The 16,873-nt window shown below is 39.2% G+C and overlaps 1 protein-coding gene across 3 annotated transcripts; it reads left to right on the top strand.

Annotated features, from left to right (window-relative positions):
* The first annotated feature begins 1,065 nt into the window (after window positions 1–1,065).
* Window positions 1,066–15,561, top strand: LOC122661753 (endoglucanase 24). Of its 3 annotated transcripts, none has more exons than XM_043857258.1 (6): window positions 1,066–1,473; window positions 1,824–2,107; window positions 2,396–2,833; window positions 6,170–6,317; window positions 7,188–7,354; window positions 15,172–15,561. In XM_043857258.1, exons 1-6 carry the CDS (start codon window positions 1,254–1,256, stop codon window positions 15,502–15,504), a joined length of 1,590 nt encoding a protein of 529 aa, XP_043713193.1. In that variant the 5' UTR covers window positions 1,066–1,253; the 3' UTR covers window positions 15,505–15,561. The 3 variants fall into 3 exon arrangements, with proteins under 3 accessions (XP_043713193.1, XP_043713192.1, XP_043713191.1); XM_043857257.1 differs by lacking the exon at window positions 15,172–15,561 and adding an exon at window positions 7,720–8,208; XM_043857256.1 differs by lacking the exons at window positions 1,066–1,473; window positions 1,824–2,107; window positions 2,396–2,833; window positions 6,170–6,317; window positions 7,188–7,354 and adding exons at window positions 10,779–11,078; window positions 11,409–11,692; window positions 12,123–12,560; window positions 13,347–13,494; window positions 14,437–14,603.
* Window positions 15,562–16,873: the final 1,312 nt, after the last annotated feature.

The raw sequence follows: 16,873 nt of genomic DNA, 5'->3' as shown, positions 1-16,873 counted from the left end.
TAAAAACCTACTATCCCTAGAAGCTGAAGTTGGTTGTTGGCTCGGCCCAGTCTCGATCCCTCACTGTTTTTTGAGATTGACCTTCGAGAACAATATGGTTAACTATTGCATCATTCAACTTAAGGGATCAATTCTAAACTAAGAATCAAGGGTCCATCATAACTAAAGGCCACTAACAGAGTCAAGGCAACAGTGACCTACGATTATAAGGAATCAATTTGCCCTTAAAACAAGTACTTGGGTACCTAACACGACCAAAACCGTATGGAATTGATTCTTTAGTGATTGATTTGGTTTCAGATTCATCTATGTCTACACTAAAATCGATTTTGTCCAATTAAAATCCATCGATTGACATCGGATCTTTGTCGTCTCAATTTATCTGTTCATCAATTTCCTCAATTCCATCTGATAGGAAATGAAAATGATCACCCTACCCTCTACCTGAATATACTACTCGGGTGGGGTTCACCTCCCCCTATTAGATGGAATGGAAGAAATTGACGGACATGTAAATTGAGGAGATAATTTTCCTTTGACACCCCCATGATTCATAGGCAAAAGTCACCTAAATGTCATAGTCTTTTTTTGTTTTTGTTTGGTAGAAACCTAAATGTCATAGTCGTATAAGGTGTAACTTCAACTTCTGTTTGGTAGAATAAGGTCTAACTAGTGTAGTTTTCATTTTAGGAAAAAGGCTGAGCATAATGTCAGATTGTCTGGTTCTCAGCACGTGACTTACCTTCGATTGGTATATATCATTATATCGAAAGCTGGCGGCGTACCCAACCCTCTCTTCGGTTCTAGTATAAAGAAAAGAGGAGAGAGAGACTGAAAAGTAAAGATTTTTATCCCGCGGCAAGTCGCAACTCATAACTGCGTTTTGTGTGTGTTGGACTGTCGGTGACGCCACCTACTTTTGGATCGTGGACAATCATCGGTCACTTCGGCCGAGATCTAGCTCTCGCCGTATCGTATTTAAGCTTCTTCCATTGATTCTGAACACCACGAGATCTCCTAACTACATTTATCTCTGGTAGTTTCAGATATCTCCTTCGGTTGGTGTTTGGAAAACATAGTAAGTAGAAACTGTCATCGTTTGCTGCGAAGAACTCCATTTGTTGTGAAGATCTCGAACAATTCGTTTCGTTTCAGAGTGATAAAAATCCTACAGATTCATTTAACTTTTAGTTGTTGAAACGCGAAATCTCTTTAGAGAGAGGAAGCATTGTTTTGTTTTGTTGCAGAGTAGAATGGGAGCTGATTCGAAGTCGAAGGGAGGATGGTGCGGGTGGTTCATTGTGTTAGTGGTTGTGCTTGTCATCGCCGGCGCCGTGGCACTTACTGTAGTAAAGAAAACTCATCATTCAAAGGGAGGCGCCGCTGCTCCCGTTCCTGGGCCTCCCGGCGCCATTACCCAGAAATACGCGGACGCACTTAAACTCGCCGTCCAATTCTTGGATGTACAAAAATGTAAGTTGTATCTTCTTTCTTATCCCAGTTTATTTTCATCATATGCTTCGATGTTTAACCCTAGCGTCGCATACACTTCCAGATCTCTTATTCTATAAAAGCTTTATATGTAAGTGACAGATTCTTTAGTTTTGTTTACTGTAATCCTATGAAAAGGAGATCTGATTGTGCAGAGTATTGCATTTGATTATTGACTACGCGAGAATGGTTTACTATAAGTACTTAGTTGTTACCCTTTTTTTGCATTATGATGCACCTCAGTACTGTACGGGTCCAGAAGAAACGTTTATTTTAGAATGTTGTTGCACTAGTTTTCACTTTAATAAAATTAAAACTACTTCATTTTGCAGCTGGTAAGTTGGTTAATAACCCGATATCTTGGAGAGGGGATTCGGCTCTAGCAGATGGGAAAGCAGTGAGTCTTGATCTGTCAAAAGGAATGTACGATGCTGGTGATCACATGAAATTTGGTTTTCCTATGGCTTTCACTGCATCTGTGTTGTCATGGGCCATCCTTGAATATGGAGATCAGATGAGCGTAGTCAAGCAGCTGGAACCTGCTCAAGAGTCGCTTAAACGGATAACTGATTACCTGATCAATGCCCATCCTTCTGACAATGTGCTTTATATTCAGGTTAACCAGACACTCTAACACTATAATTCCTGTTTCCAATCACCTGGGTACCTTTGGTGTTCTAGCATTGGTTACCTAAATTGTTATGTGATTTGCGTTTTAAGAAATGAACCGTGATTTGATACCATTTAAACTACTGCGTATTTTAGAACAGGAGTGAGCAATTGTCTCATATAGCAGTGAATTTGAAGAGGCACTGATGAAAATTCTGACTTAGCTGTAGTTTGGAAGGCTAATCCAGCAAAAAGAAAAAGAAACAGCTATGCTGAGTTGTTTATATTTTGGCAGGTCGGTGATCCTCAACTAGACCATAAGTGTTGGGAGAGACCTGAAAACATGTCCGAGAAGAGGCCTCTTACTCAGGTGAATACATCTTCTCCAGGGGCAGATGTTGCGGCAGAAACTGCAGCTGCTATGGCAGCAGCTTCTCTGGTGTTCAAGACTACTGACTCCACGTATTCAGGATCGCTTCTTAAGCATGCCAAACAACTATTCACTTTTGCAGATACTTACAGAGTTTCTTATAGTGCCAGCATCCCTGAAGTTCAGACATACTACAATTCTACAGGATATGAAGATGAGCTCCTGTGGGCTGCTAGCTGGCTCTATCATGCCACTGGGGACAAGTCGTACCTCGAATATGTCACTGTACAAAATGGAAAAGCTTTTGCAGATTGGGGAAATCCAACATGGTTTAGCTGGGATAACAAGCTCGCAGGAACTCAGGTATGCATGCCCATTATAAACATGCTTTTGTATCAATCGCTTTAGGCTCAATCTGGTTGCAATTAAAGGAAAATGGAAATTAATTTAAAAAAGAAATTGGAAACTTCTGTAATCATCATTTTGTTACTAACTTCAAACCTTACCAAACATGGAATTCAACTTTTCTAGTGGATTCTTTGTTTACCCATTTGAATCCAAGTAATTTGGTTGAAAAGCGAAGGAAAATTAGTTACTAGATTTAGAAAGTTTTGAGTTGGTTGCCAAAGTTGTCAAGGTATTGATTAAGTGTGACTTACACAATGCTGCCTAGCGTCCATGCAGTTAGTGAGAGACAAGGTGACTCGCCTTTTCTGTGAAGGGGAAACCCCTGGGGAAAAAGGTTAAAATTGGGAGAAAGCAAAAGAAGCAAAAGAAGAAGAGAAAAAAACGAGATAGTATGAGGGTTAGGGAGGCAGCAGCTCTGCTATTGCCACGGCCAGAGCCAGCACCAGCAGGAGAGAAAAAAAAAAAAAGAGAGGAGGAGAACAAAGAAGAAGGAGCTGCTAGTGGAGTTCTAACCACCTAGGGAATAGGGTAGAAAACCAACTGAAACCAGAATCGCAGGGATTAAGGAATGACCAGAAATAAGAGAAATTGGATAACAGAATTATGGCAATTCTTATCTGGACCAAAGTCTGGTTGAGGGGTCCGATCTGAAGGTAGAATAGCCCTTTAAAGTCTGAGAGAAAGTCTGAGAGAAAATCTGAAGGTCAGATTCTCAGCAATGAAACAATCCTATTGGGGTAGGATTCTTGAAATCCAGGTAAACAGAGAAATTAATATGCAGGAAACTCAGGGGTTCAAAGTTATTATTAATCATGAACTGATATGAAGGATCGAGCATTAAACAGTAGCCAGATTAGTAATAGATTGAACAGTTAAGGGAAAAACCAGATTTGAAGAGTTTGGATAGTACTAGGAAATCGATTAGGTTTAGATGCAATAACAGAAATGAAGTTTAAGAAAAGCTACACTAATTGATGGCAATTTCAAGCAATATATGATAAACTCAAACTGAATTTATCATCAGAAAATCAAATTGCAGGATAGAGAAAGTAAAAAAATCTGACCTTTTATGTGATTTTGGGGAAACGAAGAAAGATAGAGAAGGAATACAGTCAGGAATCCACCTGGTTAACAATCTGAAATCAATCAGATCCACTTCTGAATCCTCGGAAGTACACTCTTGGATCTCACAAGAGTAGTCTGAAATCCTTAGGCCCAAGTCAGACCAAAAGTTCTTCAATTAAACAGATCATATGGAGGCTATAACCCTTTACATATTTATAATATCGGACCAAAAGTGAAATAAAACAGAAGTCTAAACTGTCCTAAATTTCCCAATCGTTGGCTGCTGTTGGAGACTCCCTACTTGACCCAAACAATTAAATAATGAAAGAAATAATAACAGAACGACCCCTTCCAGCCACAGGCTGTGAGTGGGCGTCGTAAACAGACCCAAAAACTGAAACAAATAACCAACTAAGGCTGGACTTATAAAGTCCCTAATCCAGCCAAAAATACTGCTCCATGATTTGGCTGATCTCCAAATTCCTGAAGTGATCAGTAAACCTGAAATTCTGGAACCAAAAGCCTTATCCTGAACTAGGAACTGAACCACAGGTTGATTCAAACCCGAAAACTTGTTCAAGGTTGAACCAGATCAACCCAACCGTTGGAACTTCTTTTCTGTTTCTTCTTTCTTCTGCTAGAAATCTGCATCAGCTGTAGTCTCTGCTGCTATTATTGCCGTCAGCCAGGCAGCCACTGGAAGAAAAAGAAGAAGAAAGAGAAAAAGGAGAAGGGTACCTACCTGTCCTTGCAGCTGGCTGTGCTGTCCGGGTCTCCCTGGGTTTCGTTTCGGCCAGGCCCGAAACTGAAACAACTCAGAGATTTCGGTCAGTTTCAACCAAGATTTAGTTCCATGTTTGAGATTGAGTTATTTTATAAGTTTAAAACAGTACATTTCATATTTTATCAGTGCAAGCCAATGAGTAGGATACGGGTACTAAAGCCTTATATAACAACTGAAATTTTAGAACTAATCGTATTGTGGATATGGATCAATATCCGATCCATTGAAAATTTTTATTTTTTGAGTACAAGGATAATCCACCCATAACCACCTTAAAAACTTAATATTTTACAGGAACACCCTCACCTCTTTAGGTTGCACACCTTAATTGCCAAGGCATCCACCTAGTGCCAAAGTGCCTAGCCCCCGCCTGGGCTCACCTTTTCACCTTGATAACTATGTTAGTTGCACAATCATCGTTGGTAATGATTAGAAAAGTTTCCATTTATTTCTGTTTTAGTTTCACTTCCTTTCCATTTACACCCAATCAGACGGAGCCTCACTGTTTAGATGTATGTTGAGTTTTATTAGAGTGGCTCCAAGAATAAACCATATATTGTACGTCTTTATTTGTTTAATGGGTTCTTTGCAAAGGTATGTATAATAAGGGAGTGGAAATTCTTTTATCCAGTCAATCTTTTGTTATATTTTGCACTTTCACCATTATTGTTCTGTAAGCGCAGCAAATACAAGCATATCTCATATGCTCTTGAAATCAAATATTAGAAAGAGCATCTTTCATTCAATATTTATTTATTCTTGTAATCATATACTGGCCTAGTAACAATATTACTTAACCCTCTACCCACCTCAACCCCCCCCCCCCCAAAAAAAAAAATCATAAAGAAGGAAAATGGCAATTTAAAAATTTGCAAGTCATAAACAAGAAAAAAAGAAACATTTGCAAGCCATTTATTGATTTTATTCTGTTTGAAGACTTCGGAGAATCTTGGAATCTTCTGTGCAGTCATAAAACCAAAGCCCACAAATTCTCCTCTTTCATTGTGGGAGGCAATTGATGGATCCCACTCATGCAAGTGCTATAGACTCTCTTTGAAAGTTTCAGCAAACCTTTGACATTTCAGATTCCAGTCATTTTTAAGTAGGTCTTATATCTGGTTTTACTATAAATTTGAATCTCCATGTAAAAAATTCTAAAACTTTAAAAAATTTAGATAGTAGAACTTGTGAATTATACCTGATCAAAGTTGAGCTAGATTTCAGACTGCAAAATTTTCAAAACTAGTCAAATATTATAATCTTGAAATTCTGAAAACTTCATCAAATTTTACGAAGTACTTAATCCACAGCACTGCTGTTAGAGATACTACTACTATGTTCCCGTGCTTTATTGTCGTTCATGTTACCTTTCTTCTGCAAAGCATGTCAGATGGTATGGGGCTCCACTTCTAACATTTGCATATAATCAAATCTTGGTGCAGGTTCTTTTGTCTAGGATAAACTTATTTGGTGCAAAAGCGGCCTCAAATGCACAGAACAGTGGCCTCCAGATGTACCGAAAGACAGCTGAGGCTGTTATGTGTGGCCTCCTGCCAAGTTCCCCAACAGCCACAAAAAGCAGAACAGATGGTAATTTTCAGTTCTAATTTACCATTTGCTTCTTTTTTAGAGTGACCCACCAAACTTTGTCTTAAATTCCAATGTATGCTGATCCAACTTGTTTCTCATTGTAATGGTCTCAAGTCTATATGTGACGAGAATTCGTCACAGAAATGCAAATAGCCTCATTCAGAATTCTTGGCTGTCCAGACTAATAGAATACCTTCACATGAAGAGAAAGAGAGACCAATTGACTAACTTTTCCTTGTCCATCGGATGGCTGCATATCAGGGAATGAGACGAATGGAGCAAGAACTTAAACTGTTAGAAGCCAACTTATGTTCTATTTTGTTCCTATTCATGAAACACATCTTTAGTCTTGGAGCCTTCTTCTTAAGGATGGATGGAGATATCCCCCAATTAGTGGAATTTCAGGCTAGAGCAGTCTTGCCAACTAATAGTTTGTAAGTGGAGAATGTTTATGACATGGGGTGTTGGAAAACATCATTCTCGATTTCCTTGTAGAATATGTCCTTAAATTCACTCTGTTGTAGCTGAAGTAAATGAATTCTGCCAGTGCCATCGTTGAATAAATCACAGGAGGTGTTCCTCAATTGGGTTTGGAACCATGATCAAGTCCTGCTCGTTTTTCTTCCTGTTTAACTTCATTTGGTCCCACACCATCCACTTGATTCAATTTTCATAACCACCAGAAAAATGTGAAGTAGTTTGGTAAAGCTAAAGTTAATTTTTAAATTTAATGCGTCTATACAATTTCCAAAACTTCTTAAGTGACCTCTCCTCATTTATGAAATTCAGACATCCGGTACATCATTAATCCAAATATCTGATGTCACTGCCTCTCCACGAGTCGAGAATTAATATAGTTTTTTTATGCAGGTGGTCTCATATGGGTCAGTCAATGGAATTCTCTGCAGCATCCTGTTGCTTCTGCATTCCTAGCTGTTCTTTACAGTGATTACATGCTCACATCCCAGACTGCAACTTTCAGTTGTAATGGGGATTCCTTCTCTCCAGAAGATCTCCGCAAATTTGCCACTTCCCAGGTACACTGTTTCATCAATCAATTTAATACATGTGCTAAAACATTCAGGGGCTATGGACCTACCTGGTGGCATGTCCCACCTAGGATAATGCTTTCTTGATTATAATTCTCATTTGCTTGCTTGTTCTTTATGCACCAAATTATTTTTATCCGTGCCAATGAAAAACTATAGGATGGATCCTTTGGTTCATCCTATCAAGATGAAATTCGACTTGTAAGACCATGATCCATGGACCCTTTAGTTGTGAGTTCAGCGTCGTTTCTGAGTGCAGCAGGAAGATTGGCTTTGTCCAGCCTCTTCTGGTGCTTCTCTGTGATAAAAGGAAATTTCTACTGACAGTATGTATTCTTTTCTTACTCTCCCAGGCTGATTATGTATTGGGAAACAATCCAATGAAAATGAGCTATCTTGTTGGGTATGGAAGTAAGTATCCACAATATGTGCATCACAGGGGAGCTTCAATTCCGGTAGATGCAAATACTGGCTGCGATGATGGCTTCAAGTGGCTAAACTCAACTGATCCCAATCCAAATGTTGCTATTGGAGGACTTGTGGGTGGACCCTTCCTTAATGAGACCTTTATCGATTCCCGGAACAACTCCATGCAAACGGAACCAACTACTTACAACAGTGCTGTTGTCATTGGCCTCCTATCTGGTTTGGTCACCACCTCCTCTGTGGTCTCATCTTTCACTTAAATTAGATCATCTAGCTGTGGTCCCTATTTGTTGTATAATATGTTCTCTTATATTTTTGTTGGCTGCCTCATTCAGTGGCTTTTCATGTGCAATAGATCTCATGTAATGATAGAGCTTGTGTCAATTATTGATTATACGTTTACGCCTTTACTTTCACTGGAAAGTGGAAATACTTGTCTGAGTTGTTGTTTCTTGGTCAGATGGAGAACAAAAAGCAAGTAGAAAATCCCAGAGTAGCCCGTTTAATTCATTCCTCCTGTGAAGATTACGAGTCTTATGGAGGCATCGAATGTTTTACAAATTCGGTTAGTTTTCTTATTTTGTGCTGTTATGTGCTGAGTGGGGTTTACGACCTGCTTTAGTGTATGTGCGTTAGATTGGGCCAGCTTAGTATGAGATAGGTTAATTTACTTGATTTATTGCATTCCATTAGCTCTGGAGTTTTTGGCTTATCGGTCAAATACTTAACATTTGGTATTAAAATTGGACACCACATCTCGGGTTCAAATCACGAAAAAGGCTACCTGAATTGAAGTGAAAACCGTAAACCTTGAAGCCCAAAGTGAAATTTATTTTAGAGTCTCTCTTAATTTTACTAGGAATAGCAATGCCTAGACATATTGCACTAACAGAGTGATTATAAATCTCCCATTGAAAGGTGTCAACAACATCATTTTTACCAATTTTGTTCGGTTTCCAAATGGAAAAATGATGTTTTCTTCTTTTTTACCCCCTGCTACTTGGTAAAAACCGATGGTGATTGATTAGGCCATAGGTTATGCTTCATTTAGTTCTGTATTTATTGCATAAATTGTCACTTGCAACACCAAAACACATGTACTAATGTTTAAAAGGGGCATGCATGCGATACCATAAGGAAGATGGCTCCTTGATCCTTGCTTGTATGTAATTCCCTTGTACAAGTATCATGTCGTTGTTGATGCATCACTTACATTAAGATGATGTCTTTTAATGGAAAAATCTTTTTGTAATCAAAGTGAAAAAGAATTTGTAATCTTACTTTTTTTATCCTTATAATATAATATTTATTCCAATGAGTGCAAATTCATGTCATTTCTTTAAAAGTGTTCAAAACAATTAAGCCCTTGAGAATACACAATGGCAAGTTATTTTCAAATTAGGGGAAGGTATTTGTACACGGGAGATTCTCCCATCAACTCCATCAAACAAGGGGTGTAGGGGCTTTTTTTGTCACTTCATATTGGCATAAATTCCATTCTGACTGCATTTAAAGTAGGTTGTGCATGAAAACATTTGTTTATTTACAAATCTTTTTTTATCTTTAATTTAAATAACTTTTAGGAATAAGACAAAAGGTAATCAAAAGAAAGTTACAAGCTTACAGCTTTCCAGTGCATCATTTTGGTTACAACAAAATGCACCCTCCTTGAATTTGGTATTCTAATGACAATCAATCAATTTGTCCAATGGGTAAATTGTTGATGGCTTAGCAACTCTGCAAGTTTGCTAGATTTGATGAATTTACAGAATGATTTGAAAGTTCAACGGCCACTGAAGATGCAAATCTCATCAATCTTCAGTAAGTCATTGTTCAACCATATTGAAACATAGCAACAGTCGGCCATCAACCATGTTGTCACGAAAAAAAAATAAAGAAAAAACAAGACTGTTCACTAGGTAAATCACATTATCAACACGTACCAAAGTCACAAGGATTTAAGGGATATGATTTGATGAAAAGTGCCAAAGGAACTATACAGTTTTGACAATGTAAACTGTATGGATTAGTTTGGGGATATGCAAACGTATACGCTTCATAAGGAACTATACAGTTTTGACAATGTAAACTTTTTTCTATAAAAAATAAAAAAAAAGACAATGTAAACTTTTGAAAAAATGTTTACTACGTGCTTTTCAATTAATTTTGGTCTTGCCTAGGTCGTATGGATTCAAAATGTTTCTAAACCAAGAGATTAAGGTTATATTATGTTAAAGCTTGAAATAGAATTTAGGATGCGTCGATTTATATATTCTTGAAACGCATTCTAGATCTGATAATGCGAAATCGACTTAGACTGCATACCAAGCATAGCTTTAGTTGTGTCATAATTTCAAACTTTTATTTTTGGGTATTGGAATTTCAAATGGTTTCAAAATTTATTAAATAATTATTTTTTCAAATGATGGTGTGTAAAAATTGGAGATCCAAACTAGTTGGCGAATGACAGTTTGACCTAATATAAATGTGCCACGCAGAGAACGTTTCTCAGAAAAAATAAAATTAAAAAAAACCTTAACGGTACTTATTTTTTCATTCTTCAGTTAATCTATGGACAAATGTCAGATTAATAGATGAGGGGGACGGTAATCTCTTCCCCACGTGGGGAGCTGATCTGGACTCAATCATGTGGGCCCATGTAAAACAACGGCAGATTTGTTACTTCTGTATTAATCGATTCCATCATCTCAGATTCTCAGGTGGTTAGCGTGATTCTCGGTGGGAAAATCAATTAAATGGCATAGCCGTCTGAGGTCTAATTTTAAACGTGCGAACAAGTTATGGGATTTCTGGAAAAGACAAGGACATTTTTGTCATTCAATAAAAAAAAAAGGAGTGAGAGAAACTGAAAGAAACGATTTATCCCGCGGGACTGCATTTTGTATAGTGTCGCTGCCGCCTTCTGTTCGAAGCATTTTACAAAGCCTCCTCTATCGTGGACGGAATTTCTTCAGAGAGAGAGAGAGAGTATTGTTTTGTTGCAGAGATTGAATGGGAGCTGATTCGAAGTCGAATGGATGCTGCGGCTGGTTCATTGTATTATTGGTTGTGGCTGTAGTTGCTGCAGCTTTGGTTTACACTATAATAGAGAAATCTCATCACTCGAAGGGAAGCGCTGCCCCCGTTATTTGGACTCCCGGCGGCATTAACCCTGTTCCTGGTTCTCCCGGCGCCATTGCCCCCGCTCCTGGGTTTTCCGGCGCCATTGCGCAGAAATATGCCGACGCCCTTAATGTCTCTGTGCAATTTTTCGATGTACAAAAATGTTCGTTTGTATCCTCTGCTTATCCCAGTGTTTTTTTTCGTCATATGCTTCCAGATATCTTATATTGTTTCATTGCTGGAAATGTTTTCTTGTTGATGAGAAGGATTTGTTACACTTGTAAATAAAGGTTTATTTGGAAAGTTGTTGACTTGTTGCAGTAGATTTTACTTTAAAAATAAAATTAATTCTTGCAATTTCTTATTGTGATAATTTTTTCTGTATGTTATGTGGAAATAATAGTATTATTCTTGCTTCAATTATCATTGTACTCCTTTCTTAATGCATGTGCTTTGCCTCAAATTTTTAAAGATGGTCACTTCATTCTTGCAGCTGGTAAGTTGGTTAATAACAATATATCTTGGAGAGGGGATTCGGCTCTAGATGATGGGAGAGAAGAAGGTCTTGATCTATCAAAAGGATTGTACGATGCTGGTGATCACATGAAATTTGGTTTTCCTTTGGCTTTCACTGCAACTGTGTTGTCATGGGCCATCCTTGAATATGGAGATCATATGAGCATAGTCAAGCAGCTGGAGCCTGCTCAAGAATCACTTAAATGGATAACTGATTACCTGATCAATGCCCATGCTTCTGAGAATGTGCTTTATATTCAGGTTAATCAGATACTCTTTACACTAGTTCCAATTTGGTACTTTTTGTGTTATAGCATCAGTTATGTAAACGGTTCTGTGGCTTGCATTATGCCTTTAAGAAATGAACCGTGATTTGATACCATCTGAACTACCGAGTAGGCGAGTACTAATAATAGGACTGAGCAGTTGCCTCTTATAGCAGTGAACTTGAAGAGGCATTGAACCATTGAAGCAACATCACATCTTGTTTAATTTTATTGTCTTCTTTCTGTAAAAATGTATCTGCATTCTAGCTTGACAAATACCTTGGCTAGGATACCTATGCAGATTTCGAAGTCCCCACTGAAAATTTTGACCAAGCTGTTGTTTGGAAGGGCTAATTCAATAAAAAGTTAAAAGAGGATCAACAAAAAGAAATAGCTATGCTAAGTTGTGTTTGTTATTTTGGCAGGTTGGTGATCCTGATAGAGACCACAAGTGTTGGGAGAGACCTGAAACCATGTCTGAGATGAGGCCTCTAACACAGGTGAATACATCTTCTCCAGGGACAGAGATTGCTGCAGAAACTGCAGCTGCTATGGCAGCAGCTTCTCTGGTGTTCAAGACTACTAACTCCACATACTCAGGATTACTTCTTACTCATGCCAAACAACTATTCACTTTTGCGGATAATTACAAAGTTTCTTATAGTGTCAGTATCCCTCAAGTTCAGACATACTACAACTCTACAGGATATGAAGATGAGCTCCTGTGGGCTGCTAGCTGGCTCTATCATGCCACTGGGAACAGGTCATACCTAGAATATGTCACTGTACAAAATGGAGAAGCATTTGTGGGTTGGGGAAAGCCAACATGGTTTAGCTGGGATAATAAGCTTGCAGGAACTCAGGTATGCATGCCCATTATATAGAGAGAACTTCTTTCTTCTGTATCAAGCACTTTAGGCTCAATCTGGTTGCAAGTAGAGGAAAATGAAGAGAAGCGAAAATAAGTTTAAAAGAAAATGGATACTTTTGTAATCATCATTATGTAACTAACTTAAAACCTTACCAAAAAATGGAATTAAACTTTTCTAGTGGATTCTTTATTTACTTATTCCAATTCAAGTAATTTGGTTGAAAATTGGAAGTAAAATTAGCTACTAGACTTCGAAAGTTTTGAGTTGATTACCATAGTTGTCAAGGCATTGCCGAGGTGTCACCTACACGATGCTGCCTAGCTGTCCAGGCGGTCTGCAAGGGCCAAGGTGACTGGCTGCTTTTTGTGAAGGCAACCTAAATGGAAAAACAAGGGAAGAAGGGCAATAAAAGGAGAAACCCTGGGTAAAGAAGGATAAAATCAGGAGAAAAAAATTGAGAAAATTGAAGAAGAAGAAGAAACGAGAAAGAAAGAGGATTAGGGAAGCAGCAGCAGACCTGTTGATTTGATCTCATTTTATTTCTCTTGATTCTGGAATTTCTTACTCTGTAATCAGTCCAATTGTTGGTACTGGTTATACATATATCAGAAACACGCTTGTCAGATTTTACGAAAATGCCTAATCCACAGCACTGCTGTTAGAGATGTTATGTGGACCATGTTTATTGCTGTTCATGTTATCTTTATTCTGCAAAAGCATGTCAAATGACATTGGGCTCCACTTCTAACATTTGCAAATAATCAAATCTTGGTGCAGGTTCTTTTATCCAGGATAAACTTATTTGGTGCAAAAGAGGTCTCAGATGCAGAGAACAATGACCTCCTGAAGTACCGGGATGCAGCCGAGGCTGTTATGTGTGGTCTCCTGCCTAATTCCCCAACAACCACATACAGCAGAACAGATGGTAATTTTCAGTCCAATGCTCACCACTGGCTTCCCTTTTAGAGGGACCCACCCAAAAAAGGATGTACCCAGTACATGAGGCTCCCACCACTGCGGGGTCTGGGGAGGGTCATATTGTATACAGCCTTTACCCTGCTTCGCGGAAAGGCTGTTTCCTGACTCAAATGGAACAACTTTACCATTGCTTAGAGGGACCCACCAAACTTTGTCTTAAATCTCAATGTATGTGGATTATGTCTGTGGCAGTTGGGAGATGGAATGGTGGAACATTCTCTCATCCTGGTCGGTCTGAAGTCTAGATATGATGAGAATACGTCATAAAAATGCAAATAATCATGTTCAGAAATCTTGGTTGTCCATACTAATAGAATTTATACCTTCACATGATGCTTGAAGAGAGAATGATCAATCAATCAAGTGTTTAACTCTTCCATGCCTATAGGAGGGCTGCATATCAGAACATGAGAAGGATGGATCAAGAATTGAAACTGTTAGAAGCCAACTTGTATTCCATTTGTCTCCTATTCATGAAAAACATCTTTAGCCATAGGGCCTTCTTTTCAAGGAAGGATGGAAATATTCCCCAACTAGCGGAATTTATGGCTAGAGCAGTCTTGCCAATTCAATAGTTTGTAAGTGGAGAATGTGTCGAATATGGGATATAGAGCAACATCATCCTCAATTTTCTTGTAGAATGAAATCAGATTTACCCTGTTGTATCCAAAGAAAATGAGTTTTGCGAGTACCATTGTTGAATGCATAACAGGGGGCATTCCTTTTTAGGGTTTGGAACCATGATCAAGTCTTGCTTATTTTTCTTTCTGTTTAACTTCATTTGGTCCACCATCCACTTCATTCAATTTTCATAACCACCAGAAAAAGTGTAAACTAGTTTGGTGAACTAAAGTGAAGTAATAATTTTAATGCATCTATATGATTGCAGGTGGTCTCATATGGGTCAGCGAATGGGATTCTCTGCAGCATCCTGTTGCTTCTGCATTCCTAGCTGTTCTTTACAGTGATTACATGCTCACGTCCCAGACTGCAACTCTCAATTGTAATGGTCATTACTTCTCCCCAGAAGACCTCCGCAAATTTGCCATGTCCCAGGTAAACAGTTTCATCAATTAATTTAATAAATGTGGTAAAATATCCAGGGGCTATGGACCTGCCTGGTGATATGTCCCACCAGGATAATGGCTTCTCAATTATAACTCCCATTTGCTTCCTTGTGCTTTATACACCATATTGAGGGCGGGCCTTGGTGCAACAATAAAAGTTGCTCCATTGTGACCAAGTGGTCACAGGTTCGAGTTTGGAAACAGCTTCTCTGTGAAAAAGCAGGGTAAGGCTGTGTAGTGCGTACATTATGACCCTCCCCAGACCCCACAGTGGCGGGAGCCTCGTGCACTGGGTACACCCCTTTTTTTGTGTGCTTTATACACCATATTATATTTAACCGTCCCAATGAAAAACTATAGGATGGATCCTTTGGGTCACCCTATCAATGTGAAATTTGGCTTGTAAGAACGTGATCCATGGACCCTTTAGTCAATAGGTTCAGCCTCATTTCTGAGTGCAGCAGGAAGATTGGTTTTGTCCAGCCTCTTCTGGTGCTTCTCGGTTATAATAGGGAATCTCTACTGATGGCATGCAATATTCTCTTTCTCTCTCCCAGGCTGATTATGTATTGGGCAACAATCCAATGAACATGAGCTATCTTGTTGGGTATGGAAGTAAGTATCCTCGATATGTACATCACAGGGGAGCTTCAATTCCAGCGTATGCAAATCCTGGTTGCAATGATGGATTTCAGTGGCTTTCTACAACTAATCCCAATCCAAACGTTGCTGTTGGAGCACTTGTGGGTGGACCCTTCCGTAATGATACCTATATTGATTCTCGGAACAACTCTATGCAAGGGGAACCAAGTACTTACAACAGTGCTTCTGTCGTTGGCCTCCTCTCTGGTTTGGTTACCACCTCTTCTGTCGTCTCATCTTTCACGTAAATCCGACCACTTAGCCATGGCCCCAAATTTTGATGATAAATAAAACTAGATTAAGATTAAAGAGCAATAACATCATCACATGAAAGAGATGCAGGTAGCTTGTGTGTGTGAGCTCTACTAGCTAGTCATGTGCTAATACCACATCATTCTTGTTACGCATTACAAAACAAACCAATTGTCATGTAACACTGCAAAGAGTTCCCATGGCCATGGATCTGGTATGTCCCTGCTATGCACTTGTAGTATCGATTGAGCATCGGACCATATCTGTACATGCTTCACTCCAAATGGCACAGCTCCACAGTTCCTGTCGGATAGCTCTTGCTTCTGCATCTTGGGCTGTTCCTGGCTCAAGCATATGATGTGAACTAGAAGCAGCTGGGCAGTTCAGTATGAATTGACAAGGATAACCATACATGTAACAGCTACAGTTCCCCTGGGTTTGCAACTGTTCTCTGCAGAGCCGTGTCCTCTCTAAAGAGGGGGAAGGCCAGATGGATTCCCATGGCGGTTTCCACCCTCAACAGAAATCTAACAGGCGATTGAGAGGTTTGCATAGCTGGGAGTTCGCAAAGAGGAGGATTTGAATTTGCAGGGAAGGGGGTGGCTCACGGGAAGTTCATAGAAGGATTTGCAAAGAGAGGGAGGAAGGTTTGAAGAACTGGGTTTTGGCGGGAACTTTTAAGGAAACAAAGGAGATATATACCTTGGCCCCATGTGGCTGTAGTATATTTTACATTTTTTTGTTTTCTTTTGGCAGCCTCATTCAGTGGCTTTTGGTGTGCAATAAATCTCATGTAATGTACATCTTGTGTATTTAGTGGTCAAACATGTATACCTGTGATTCACTTGGAATGTTTACTTGAGTCGTGGCTTTATGGTCACTGGTCAGATGGAGATAACAAAAAACAAGCAGAAGATCTCTGAATAGCCAGTTCAATTCAATCCTCATGTGGAAGATTATGGGTCTTATGAGACAGAGGGCCAGAGGCATCAAACGTTCTACAAGTTGGGGTAGTTTTCTTACATTCTTGCTCATTGCACGGGAATGATTAGGAATTAGACGTCTCCCTCATTTCTAAAATAAAAGGATTTGAATTAATATTTGGGAAGAAGATCGCTGCTGGGTCGCGTGGCCCTACACCAGCGTGGGGTGAATGATAGGATCCGCTGCACAAAGTATCGATTTGGGGGATTTTTCATTTTGTAGGGGATGGGGCAGTAATTTTAGGGGGACTGTGTCTGAACGTATGGGTCTGCAGACACTAAATTTTGTCACCCTAGAGGACCATCCAGACGATGAGGAATTTCAATATGATAGAACATCACGATTCTCGAAGATTGTATGATGGAAAATGATTGTTTTGCC

The sequence above is a fragment of the Telopea speciosissima genome, chromosome 5 (assembly GCF_018873765.1).
Source record: "Telopea speciosissima isolate NSW1024214 ecotype Mountain lineage chromosome 5, Tspe_v1, whole genome shotgun sequence".
Taxonomy (NCBI): Eukaryota; Viridiplantae; Streptophyta; class Magnoliopsida; order Proteales; family Proteaceae; genus Telopea; species Telopea speciosissima.
This window is presented reverse-complemented; position numbering and strand designations above follow the sequence as displayed.

Coding starts and splice junctions, on each gene's coding strand:
- LOC122661753 (XM_043857256.1), top strand. CDS start 10,805: ATGGGAGCTGATTCGAAGTCGAATGGATGCTGCGGCTGGTTCATTGTA. Junction 11,693..12,122: donor AGAATGTGCTTTATATTCAG/GTTAATCAGATA, acceptor TTATTTTGGCAG/GTTGGTGATCCTGATAGAGA. Junction 13,495..14,436: donor CACATACAGCAGAACAGATG/GTAATTTTCAGT, acceptor ATATGATTGCAG/GTGGTCTCATATGGGTCAGC.